Here is an 11,788-nt window from a genome sequence, read left to right as displayed (position 1 = left end):
GGCTTCAATTCATACTTTGATTTATTTATTGAATTTTTTTTTTTTTTTTGTAATCCGGCTGTGAACATTTCTCGGCCTTTACGACACGCCCCCTTTTCAACTTTCTATTAAAAACTTTTCATTTACGCTTGGGCTTTTTAGAGCAAAAAGTGGGCGGGATTGCCCGGCGGGAAAATTCACCCGCTTTTGTCAAAAACAGAAAAAAAAGTTATTTGAAACAAACTACGAGCCGCAAAACAGAAAACATTTTTCGAATTTTGATGATTTGTACTAAAAAAAAATGCATGCAGTTCACAGTTTTGTTCGCTAAGGAGCGCCAAAGTGCCATCTTAAATTTAGTTTTCAAAATTTGGGTCCTTGAATTAAAGTATGGACACCGGAAAAAAAAAATGCTATATTTCAAATTTTGCCAATTTATAGTTTTACAAAATTGCATGCAGTTCACAGTTTTGCTCACTAAGGGGCGCCAAAGTGCCATCTTAAATTACAGGAAAATGATGCTGCTGTTAGCAATTTAATCAACGCGCAAAAATATTGAATTCAAAATTTATCCTTGAAATTTAAAGTTTGTTCTAAATTTGATTTTTTAAAACGAAAAGTTTTTAAATGTTTAGTTTTCAAAATTTTGGGGCATTACATCAAAGTATAGACAAACATTTAACTTTAGCTTTATCCAAACGTGCCAGATTTTTGCCATTACTTTAAGGATATTATACATATATCTTAAGGCGGGAAACCTCCCAAACCTGGCAACCCATCAAAGAATAGAGAAACAAATTTAACTTTAGCTTTAGTCCAAAAGTGCCAGATTTTGGTCATTACCTAATGGATAATGTACATATATCTTAAAGCGGTAAACCTCCCAAACCTGGCAACCCACGAGCTAAGCAAGGTGATTGGATTTTTTCAAACAACAACAAAAAAATGCTATTTTTAAAGGAAGCGCTTTTCGCTTTTAGCATTTAAAAAGCATTACACAAACAAAAATGATTCTTAACAAAAACGAGATGAATTATTTTGGCAAATTCACGTTTGTGGGATGGAAAAGAATCAAAAACAAGATTTAGAAACGCCTTTTGCGAAGATAACCCACTCGAAAAAAAGTCGCGACGCTAAATTTAGCGGGAAGCTAACTCACTCTAGCATTAGTTTAAGTGGAAATAATCCAAGAACTATTTTTAAAAAATCGTTAGCAATCACAACGAGGAAAAAAACGAAAGGGAAATGAAAAGTGCGCCAATGGCGACCAATCAATGTTTACTTCTTTTCCTTTTTCTTGTCCTGAAACGACAAACGTTTTTTGAGTGGACGCTTTTGGGAGTTTAAAAAAAAAAAAAAAAATGACGTACCTTATCGTTGAGGGCCAGGACGACCATCAACTTCCTGAAAATGGTGATGAAGTCCAGGAACAAGTCCACGCAGTGCCTGCAGTCCAGAAAACGGGGTTAAATGTTGCTGGGGCTAGCTATAGGTTAAAGCACCGGTGTCAAAGTGACGCCCCCGGGCCCAAATGTGGCCCGCCGCATCATTTTGTGCGGCCCGGGAAAGTCAATCATGAGTCAAATTCAAATGAAGAGTATAGATGTCTATTACATTTCTTAATTTTACCACTTTTTAATCAATAATTCAAAAAAAAAAATAATCATTTTTTTCTGTTTTTAGTTCAAAAATCATTTTGTAAAATCTAAAAAAAAACTTAAATAAACATTGTTTTAGATCTATAAAAATACAGAATATTCAGGGCGTTATTTTAATCAATAATGGTCATTTTTAATCAATTTTTGTGTGTTTAGTTCAAAAATCATTTTGTAATATCTAAAAAATATATTTTAAAAAAAGCTAAAATACACATTGTAATTATTTTCATTTGGCTGGACCATTTTAGATATAATATTTAGATTATTTTTTTAATAAATGGATTAAATGAACTGGATTAAGAGCCCTGAATATTTGATTTTTTTTTGGATCTAAAACAATGTTTATTTTTAAATATTTTTAGAATTTTTTAAATGATTTTTGAACTAAAAACACAGGAACAATTGATTAAAAGAGACTATTATTAATTTAAAAAGGGCAAAAAAAATCAGGAAATGTAATATACATCTCTACTCTTCATTTGAATTTGATCCTAAAACAGAAAGTCGCCACTCATCATTGACTTGGGCCGCACAAAATGATGCGGCGGACCACATTTGGCCCCCCAACCGCCAATTTGACACATGTGCGCTTAAAAAAAATGTCCAATTTACCAGACGTAATCCTTGTCGCCATTCTCGGCCTTCTCGATGATGAGCTGCGTGTCGAAGAGGACGAAGCCGCACATGATGAGCAGGCCCAAGTAAAGGTGGAGCTGAGAAAAAAAAAAAAAGTGAGCAGGAGTGGTGGGCGGGGCTTAGCTTTGATTGGCACCGAGCCCAAAGCCACCTTGAAGACGATGACGGAGCCCAAGAAGACGTTGACCAGTGACAGCAGGAAGAAGACGGACAGGCCGGACATCAGGGTGCCTGTACGCAAAAAATACAGCAGGGGGCGCCAAGTGAGCAAGACTGGAAGGCACAAATATACTCTACCAAAAAAATAAAAAGAAATGCATCATGATTTACTTTAAAGCCCCCAATTGCGGGAAAATATATAATTCAAAATATTTTTAATATACATAAAATATTTTTTAATATAAATAATAGATTTTTTAATATATGTGTAATTTTTATATATAGTATAATTTTTCATATATAAAATATTTATTTTTAATGTGCATAAAATATTTATTTTTAATGTGCATAAAATATTTATTTTTAATGTGCATAAAGTATTTTTTAATATAAAAGATTTTTTGATATATATATATATATATATATATATATATATATATATATATATATATATATGTAATTTTTATATATAATATAATTTTTCATATATATAATATTTATTTTTAATATACCCAATAGATTTTTTTATATACATATATTTTTTAATATACATATATATTGTTTAATATACATAATAGATTTTTAAATATATATATAATATAGATAATACACAATATAGATTTTTCAATATATATTTTTAATATACATATATACAAAAATACCTGAAAATAAAATTTGAAAAAATGTTTAAAAATGTCTCTTTGCCAGAATTTTTTTTTTTTGTTATTCTCCAAAAAGCCAAAAATATTTAAAAACTAAATTACATACAAACAAATAACTGGAAATAGTGAGTAATACAAGTCAGACGACTTGTATTACTCACTAATTCCACCAGAGGGCAGTAAACAATCCCAAATCAATCCAAACCAATAAATAAAAATCTGCTCAATTTTTTTAATAGTATCTCGAATTCAACGTATGTCGAGGGAGCACAGTATCATAAAAAATATATAAATATATATAGGAAGGAAAAGGCTTACCTCCAAGGAAGAGGTAACTCCGACGTTTAGCATAGAGGGCGCTAAGCGTGAAGCAGATGAAAATCAGAGACGTTCCCAGGAAGGCCGTGACGATGATGCTGCGCGGGGGAACGTGGAACCGGAAAAAATGGTCAAAAAATTGAAGAATGCTTGGATATTAAATCGTAAAAAAAAAATGGCGTTAACGTACCTAGGGTTGACGGCGAGTACAAAGTCCAACGTGGGTCCGAGGCCGACACCTAGTGGGCACAAGTGGGAGGAGAAGGGTTTGGTGTAATGCAAGTCTTTCTTTGAGAGGACGGTGTTTGTCGGCGTCCGCTCGGCGACCGTTGAAGAAGGCGAATCCGGCCAGGATGGCCAGTCGCTTCTTCTCCGTGTCCGGGTTGTGTGGCGTCATGGCAAGCCACACCATCATTCCCAGTGAGGCCAGTGCAAAGATGACGCCACCCTGGTTGGTGAGAGTAAATAAATTGCAGTGTTTCCATTTTGTATTGTATTTTCAGGACTATAAGGCGCACTTCAAAGTCTTAGATTTTCTCCAAAATAGACAGGATGCGTTTTATAATCCAGTGCGTCTTATATATGGACCAATAGTAAAATTGTTATCACGATATAATCAAATAAATCAGTCGATTTAGCCAGGGTACACCACAGGTGTCAAAGTGGCGGTCGGGGGGCCAAATCTGGATCAAATTAAAATTAAAATGAGTGTAGATGTATATTAAATTTCCTGATTTTTTCCACTTTTAAATCAAGAAGTGTAATTTTTTAATCATTTTTTTGTGTTTTTAGTTCAAAGATCATTTTGTAAAATCTGTAAATATATTTTAAAAAAGCTAAAATAAACATTGTTTTAGAATTATAAAAAATTGAATATTCCAGGTTTTTAATCCATTTCTGTTAATCCATAATTGTCAATTTTTAATCAATTTTTTTCTGTGTTTTAGTTGAAAAAACATTTTGTAAAATCTAAAAATATATTATAAAAAAAGCTAAAATAAACATTGTTTTAGATCTATAAAAAATGGAATATTCCGGGCTTTTAATCCACTTCTTTTGATCCATAATTGTAAATTTTTATTCCATTTTTTACTGTGTTATTAGTTCAAAAATCCTTTTGTAAAATCTAAAAATATATTTCAAAAAAGCTAAAATAAACATTGTTTTAGATCTATGAAAAAATGGAATAATTATATCTAAAATGGTCCTATGGTACTATTAAACACATTCTAGTCGTATTAAACCACTAGTTATTTCTTACTTTGTTAATAAATGGCAAATTAGAACAAATAAAACTATTTTTCCAATCCAATATCCTGTTTTGGGTGTTTTTTAAGAGGTTTGGAACCAATTTATTCATTTTTTAGTTAATTTCTATGGGGAAACTTACATTTGAGTTACAAGTTAATCGACATACGAGCTCAGTCCTGGGAGGAATTAAACTCATATCTCAAGGTACCACTGAACTTCCACCCAAATGGTGGTCAACGAATAGAAATGAAGGACTGAACCTGCCTTACCTGAAAGAGGCGGAGCACCACGTGCGTGTAAGCCCCGCCCGCTGCCACCAACATGCAGATTGCCAAACTGGAGTAGACATTCTTCAAGTGGAGTTGGGTGGAATGCGATCTATGTGAGGAGATAAAAGTTTTAGAAAAAAAAGACCATTTTTGTTTGTTTGTGGTTCTCCGTCACCCCCGGCGTACATTTGCGAGAACTTGAAGAGGGCGTCAAAGTTGATGTTGCGATCAAACACGTTCATTGTGTCACCACAAGATGGATCTGAAAAAAAAATAGGAGTTATTAATTAGCTTTAAAAATTAAGGCAAGATTGTATTAAATTATATCTAGGTTTAAATAATTTAATAAAATATATGTATTTTTTTGAATTAAAAAAAAATTGGTGTTGATTTTAAATTAAATTAATAGGATTTTTTTCATTTAAAAAAATTAAAAAATTGGGAATATTGTTTTGAAATATAAAATAAATATTTGCTTGATTTTAAGTTAAATTGGTAGATTTTTTTGCATTATGGTCCATCAAAAATAAAATAAAAAATTTGGAATATTGTTTTGGAATATGAAATAAATATTTGCTTGATTTTAAATTAAATTGGTAGATTTTTTTGCATTATGGTCCATCAAAAATCAAATAAGAAAATTGGGAATATTGTTTTGGAATATAAAATAAATATTTGCTTGATTTTAAATTAAATTGGTAGATTTTTTTGCATTGTGGTCCATTAAAAATCAAATTAAAAAATGGGAATATTGTTTTGTAAGGTAAAAGAAATGTTTTGATAATTTGGCTCTATTTGATATCACATAAAAAATCTTTTTTAAGCCTCATTAAAGCCAAAATGACAACCACGTGAATTCCAATCATTCCTCAAGACTAAACAATCCAAATTTCAAATAACTCGCCATTACCTTACAATAAAAATAACAAATAAATGTAACTTAAAATTCCAGCCTTTAATTCCCTCGTTCAAATGACGTAATTGGCCAAGAAAGTTGCAACTATCGCGTCCAGTTTTACGACAGACGGAATGATTGACGTCACCTTGTTACGGTTTGGGCAAGAGAGTTCCATTTCTCGCGTCCAGTTTTACGACACATGTAATGATTGACGTCTCCTTGTTACGTAGACGTGGTTAAACTAATTCGTCTACTTCCGGACGCTTCGTTATCGGACTCGGGGCCTGCCTTCATTTCTTACAAAATGACTCATTTCTCAACATATCGCCTTTCTAAATAAACAAAACGACATCAAACAAACATAACACAACTTACTTTACCGACTGTGAACCACTAAAGTGTCCCTAAATGTTTTAAAATCACACGCCGAGCAACAGCTTGTTGATAGCTAGCGGAGGCTAGCAAGCTAACGTCGGGTAGCCGTGCATTCGGTCAACATTTCAGGAAATAACTCGAACAATACAAACGTTAAATAGTTAAATGGATGTTTGTAGATATTCGGAAGCATATTTTTTGATAGATTTGTGGGTATTTTATACCTGCTCGGCTGTCTTGAAGCTGTGTGTTCTGTTGTGGTGCCTTTTTTTGCTTGGATTCTGTGGAAGTAAAAATACGACGTGAACAGGGTTGCCAGATATGGAACATATTCAGCAGTCCAAAAAGTCTGTAAATCCCGCCCATTAAAATAAAATTATAACCTTTACTACATATGTTTACTTAAAATAGATGTTATTTTTGTGCAACTTTTATACAAATGTATGTTTTGATATTTTAATCAGAAAAGATAAAAACAGTGAATTGATGACGACATTACATTGTAGCGGCATCGTTGCCGATAAGCATTATGGGAAGTGTATTTCTTAGAAAAGGTTCAAACCATTGTGACATTTTTAAAATCCCCTTTTAACGTCTAATTGTCGAAAAAACTCTGCAAATAACATTTTGCAAAGGAAAATCATTTTCTAAACAAGAGAAGGGAAAGTAAAATACAAGAAAATATAAAATAATACACATAAAAAGCCATTCGTAATAGAAAAAATATTGAAAATGAAAGGAAATATTTTTTTCAAAATAGGAAAACTTAAAACTATTTAATACCTTCAAAACAATTGAAATAAATTGAAAATAATACTACATATATTCACATAAGTGTGCCCTGTATATATATTTTGTGTAATATATTTTTTTAATATTATGACCTAATATTGACGACATAAAACGTACAATCATTTTTCACCGAGGTCGGAAGTTTACCTTACACGCTTGTTTTGTTTGTAAATGCAAGAGGGCGTGTTCTTCGATGTGACAGATTAGGCTTGCTTTCTGATCTGGCAACCTCACTTGCCCACTCCTTCAAACATGGCGCTGTCCTGTTCGAGGCTTTCCAACAATTTGTCTTTGCTTCGACTGCTACGGCTCCAAAGTCACCAAATAACCACTGGAATTTCCAGCCCGTGCTTTTGTCAACAGACCAGGTTTGTCGGCGACCTATCGCGAGCGACGCGTCTGTCCTTCAAGCGTTGACGTTTGCTTTTTCCGGTTAACACTCGACTTCATGACAGCATTTCCAACCGGCTTCATTAAAATCAAAATGTTTATTTATTTTCTTACTACGCATTAATTTGAAACGTCGTCTCTTGTGCTTTTAAAAAATATTTAATTTTTTTAAATTATTTTGTTAACGCATGAATTTGAACCGTCGTCTTTTATGCTTTTTAAAAAATATTTTTAATTATTATTATTTTAAATGCGTAGATGTTACTCTACGTCCGAAGTCCGCCGAGGGATTGGTCGCTACGTGACGACCAGTCTTCAGTGGGTCAACGGCAAATATGAAAACTTCCTCAAAAAGCGTTTTCCACGATATTATTTGCTCTACCATACATTTGTCGAAGGTAAGAGAATTTCATTCAGGCGGAAACTTCGCCATACTTCCGGTTGTAGTCTTTTTACCTACTTCCTGTTCTTGTTTTCTTGTTTTTTGGCCACTGTAGGATTCAAGCTTCTTTTCCGAGATGCCAAAGATGTGCGAGATATCAAAATCAAGATGTCCAAAGAGGGAATTGCTCCCCGGGATTTGTCCTACCGAGAAATGGAGAAACTACGTCAGGTGACTTCATAAAAAAAAACATTTAAAAAAAATACATTTTTTGGTTATTTTCAATAAACAAAACAATAATTTGAGATACGAGCTCATTCCCGCAACGCATTTAGCTCGTATCTCAAAGTATAACATACCAGGGGCGTCAACAGGTTTTGAGGATAAGCTCCCCCTGGTGGTATAGTAGGGTAAATGGAATATATGGGTAAATTAAATGGAATTTTATGGTCATAAAATGTAACGATTTCCCGCGTTTGTCAGTTTCGCCGAGACGTCCTAAAAGGCATCCCGATTGTCTTGCTGTCAATCCCCCCTTTTGCCAACTACCTGGTTTTGCTTCTGATGTAAGTCTCCGCCTCCCACACGCCTATATTGTTCCCCCAAAAATTGAAGCCCCGCCCCCTTGTGGCCAGGTACTTTTACCCCCGCCAGGTGTTGACCCGTCATTTTTGGACGCCGAAGCAGCAGGTGGAGTTTCGTCAGCTTTACCACTCGCAGAGGATCGGTCAACACCCGGCCGTGATCCAGGAACTGCGGCGGGTGAGCGCCGGCACCCCCGATGGCGACCTCCGTTCCCGCCTCGAAGACCTTTGCACTCAGGTACCTGACTTCCATTTTTTTTGAAATTTCACGTTGTTAAGATCTTAAACTGACCACTAACTAATTATTGGTTCACTCATTTTCCAAACTGGCTCACAGGGGGTGCCGGAGCTCACCCTGGACCAGACAATTCTGGGGTACGAGGAGATAAACGACCAATTGCTCGAAACTAGGAACAATTTAGCATACATTTAGCCTAGCATGCATAATTTTGGGGATATGAGAGGGACCTGGAGTACCCAGAAAAAAACCTAAGCCTGGGGGTGCCGGAGCCTACCTTGGACCAGCCATTTTCACATTTTTTTAAACTTTTGAATTAATTGAAAAGAAAAATTTCCCCGGATATACATGTCGATTTTTACATTTTTTATTAAATTCCAAAAATAAAATTAAAAAGAAAAAAAAAATCCCCAGAAATAAATCTGCAATGTAGTGAAAGCTGCGATATTTGAGGGATTACTGTTGTCACCCTTATTTAAACCATTATTTTGTCAGTGCTGAAAAGTGCCAATTTCACATTTTTATGAACTTAAGAAAAAAGTAATAATTTAATAATAGCAAGGAAAGAATGGCAAAAGTGATAAGCGACAAGTGAGGTCACGATAATTGAGGGATTACTGTAATTATTTTTTTTTCCATTTCAGGTGCAAAAAGGAAAGACCCCGCAAGTATGGGAAATCCTGGCAGTGCGTGGTTTATTTTCGGGTGCTCCTCTGGGCATGGGACAGCTGAGCGTCAATCAAATGGTGAGTCAAATATTCTTTTTGCGTCTATTATTATTATTATTATTTTTTTGTTATTATAGTGATTATTATTGTTAGTGAATATTTTTATGATAATAGTGATTATTATTGTTAGTGATTATTTTTTTTATTAAAGTTATTATTATTGTTATATTTTTATTATGATTGATTATTCGTTACTCCTAGTATTATGATTATGCTTGTTATGCTGATTCATATTTATGATTATGATTCATGGTCGTTATTTTGATTATTATGATTTATGTTATTACGAATATTATGATTTATGATTTTAATACGAATATTATGATTTATGATTTTATTACGAATATTATGATTTGTGATTATGATTATTCTGATTTATTATTATTAATTTTGAATTAAATATGATTTGTTGAACTGTTCTATTTCAAGCGGAACTTAAGCCCGCTGCTCTTTTTGACGCCACGCCTTCCCGGCTTCCTGATGGGTCGCCGGCTGACCAGTCACGCCGCGGAATTGTTGGTGCTGGACCGAGCCCTGGGAAAACTGGGCCCGGGTCAGCTTAGCGAATCGGAATTAAGACAGGTGTGAGCGAGGTTGCCAGATGGTGTGGGGTTGCCAGACAGTACTTTAATTTATTTTTTTTTTTTCAGGCTTGCTACATGAGGGGATTGGATTCGGACCGACTGGGCGTCCACCGGTGCCGGGAGTGGTTGGACCGCTGGTTGCGGGTGTCATCCTCGCTTGGAGGTATCTTTAAAAATGCGGGTGTCACATTGAATCCATAGGGAATATTTACATTTTATTTTAATTTTTTAAATGGATACGCTAAAAGAAAAATTGTAGGTTTTTGTTTTAAAAAAATTATGCAATTTTTCAGTTTTCAACTGGTTAATTTAAATTAAAGTGTAATATATATTTTCAAATATTCATACTCTTTTCCTTATTTAGAAAAAAAACAATTCCAATGGAGAAATTAATATATTTTCAGATTTAAATTGGAAAATCAATTTGAAAAATCAAAAAATATATATACACTTTTACCTTTTAGTGTAAATTAAATGTAAAATTATTTAAAAATATTTCCCTCATTTTGAATAAATTAATACTTTCTAATACTCAAATATTTAAAAACAAACAGAATATTTTAGTTTTTATGTAAATTAAACAAAATATTTTTGTGCCATGTTCCCCTTTTTTCCTTGCAATCAAATCAAAATCAGTTAACTCCGCCCCCTATGCATAAAAACCTTCCAAAAACCAAAACCACATCCCAATTTAGAGACTAAAAATGTCACTCACCTTGCCATAAAATCTTGATTTTGTCCCCTTAGACTCGGACACATCACTCCTCTTGCACTGCCTAGTCTTCCTATCGGCTGAGCCCCAAAATGGCGCCGGTGGCCAGTGAACCTCCAGTTTCTCCACTCTGAACTCCGCCATTTGACCTTTCTGCTCCACTGGGAAAACTGCTTCAAGATTACATTTCATCCAAAACAGCTCAAAGTAAAACTTTATCAAATTAACTTACCGCAGTTTACATATTTTGCTGGATAATTATGACTTGGACACATTCCGTTTACGTTAATATATATAAATCTTAACATGTCCTCAAACATCCGGTCTACTATTTTGTTTACTTTTTACCGTGTTCCGACGGAGCGCCGTTGTTTAAAAAGACGGCGACATTATCTCTTCTTTAGCGCCATCCTGTGTTTCAAAAATGCTGTGAAAATGTTAGTCAAATTAATATTAATACCTGGAAACTTTATTTTTTATTTTTAAATGCTAAATCTAAACGATAAACGTGTCCACCAAACATTTAGCTAATAGGCATATTCAAACGCCCCGGGGACAGGAAGTGACAAAATAAAAGTCAAGGGAGCTCATTTGTTACTTTTTTCCCCACTGTGACCACCTGAACGGATTTTCCAACGGCTTTTATTTTATTAATTCCGGTCAAATGAGGTTTGAACACGCTAACTAGCTAATTTTTTTTAGCTCAGTCATTTCGGATTTATATTCACGGTTAAGATTTAACTTTAAAATGTTCAATTTGAAACAAACACTTTACAAAAAATGCTAAATATTGTTGCTAATGTGCAAAAAGAGTTGAAACTTTCACGTAATTGGAAACATTGGCGTAAAATAAAAAATAAAAAAGTTTACGTCTTTCTAAGCGAGTTTAGCTTGTCAAACAGCGCCCCCTATGTACCGACCTCCGTTAATGCACCTATTTATTTTCTTGCATTTGTACTCAATGTACAGCACAATGGAGTCTTTTCAATATAAAACATATCTAAATATTGTCAATTCAAAGCGAACTATTGAAAAAAATGGATTTATAATTTGCATGGTTGTGTTTAAGTTTTTTTTTGTTCGCACTTTACATGTTTACCAGAAAGAAAAATAAATATTGGTGCCTTTTGCAAAGTCTAATAAATGGATTTAAAATGTCTATTTCTGTGACGT

The 11,788-nt window shown here is 33.9% G+C and overlaps 2 protein-coding genes across 3 annotated transcripts in view; one reads left to right on the top strand and one right to left on the bottom strand.

Annotated features, from left to right (window-relative positions):
- Positions 1–3: 3 nt before the first annotated feature.
- Positions 4–11,788, bottom strand: part of tmbim6 (transmembrane BAX inhibitor motif containing 6) — a 29,013-nt gene continuing 17,228 nt past the window's right edge. Inside the window, exons 2-11 of one of the 2 annotated variants that reach the window (XM_077720722.1) lie at positions 6,430–6,457; positions 5,119–5,194; positions 4,933–5,041; positions 3,740–3,860; positions 3,603–3,651; positions 3,413–3,510; positions 2,425–2,504; positions 2,250–2,350; positions 1,350–1,425; positions 4–1,281 (exon numbers count right to left, since the gene is read on the bottom strand). In XM_077720722.1, the coding sequence (XP_077576848.1) occupies positions 1,258–1,281; positions 1,350–1,425; positions 2,250–2,350; positions 2,425–2,504; positions 3,413–3,510; positions 3,603–3,651; positions 3,740–3,860; positions 4,933–5,041; positions 5,119–5,174 (714 nt within the window). In that variant the 5' untranslated portion in view covers positions 5,175–5,194; positions 6,430–6,457 and the 3' untranslated portion in view covers positions 4–1,257. Of the gene's footprint in view, positions 1,282–1,349; positions 1,426–2,249; positions 2,351–2,424; positions 2,505–3,412; positions 3,511–3,602; positions 3,652–3,739; positions 3,861–4,932; positions 5,042–5,118; positions 5,195–6,429; positions 6,487–11,788 lie in introns of those variants that run through there. The other variant, XM_077720712.1, reaches the window with a different exon arrangement.
- letmd1 (LETM1 domain containing 1) lies at positions 7,164–11,774 on the top strand. The gene is made up of 8 exons (XM_077720671.1): positions 7,164–7,365; positions 7,646–8,000; positions 8,253–8,335; positions 8,405–8,591; positions 9,236–9,337; positions 9,749–9,901; positions 9,970–10,066; positions 10,651–11,774. Exons 1-8 carry the CDS (start codon positions 7,250–7,252, stop codon positions 10,725–10,727), a joined length of 1,170 nt encoding a protein of 389 aa, XP_077576797.1. The 5' UTR covers positions 7,164–7,249; the 3' UTR covers positions 10,728–11,774.

This window comes from Stigmatopora nigra, chromosome 1 (assembly GCF_051989575.1).
Source record: "Stigmatopora nigra isolate UIUO_SnigA chromosome 1, RoL_Snig_1.1, whole genome shotgun sequence".
In the NCBI taxonomy this organism is placed as follows: Eukaryota; Metazoa; Chordata; class Actinopteri; order Syngnathiformes; family Syngnathidae; genus Stigmatopora; species Stigmatopora nigra.
Note: the sequence above shows the minus strand (reverse complement) of the source record. Positions and strands in the feature narration are given on the sequence as shown.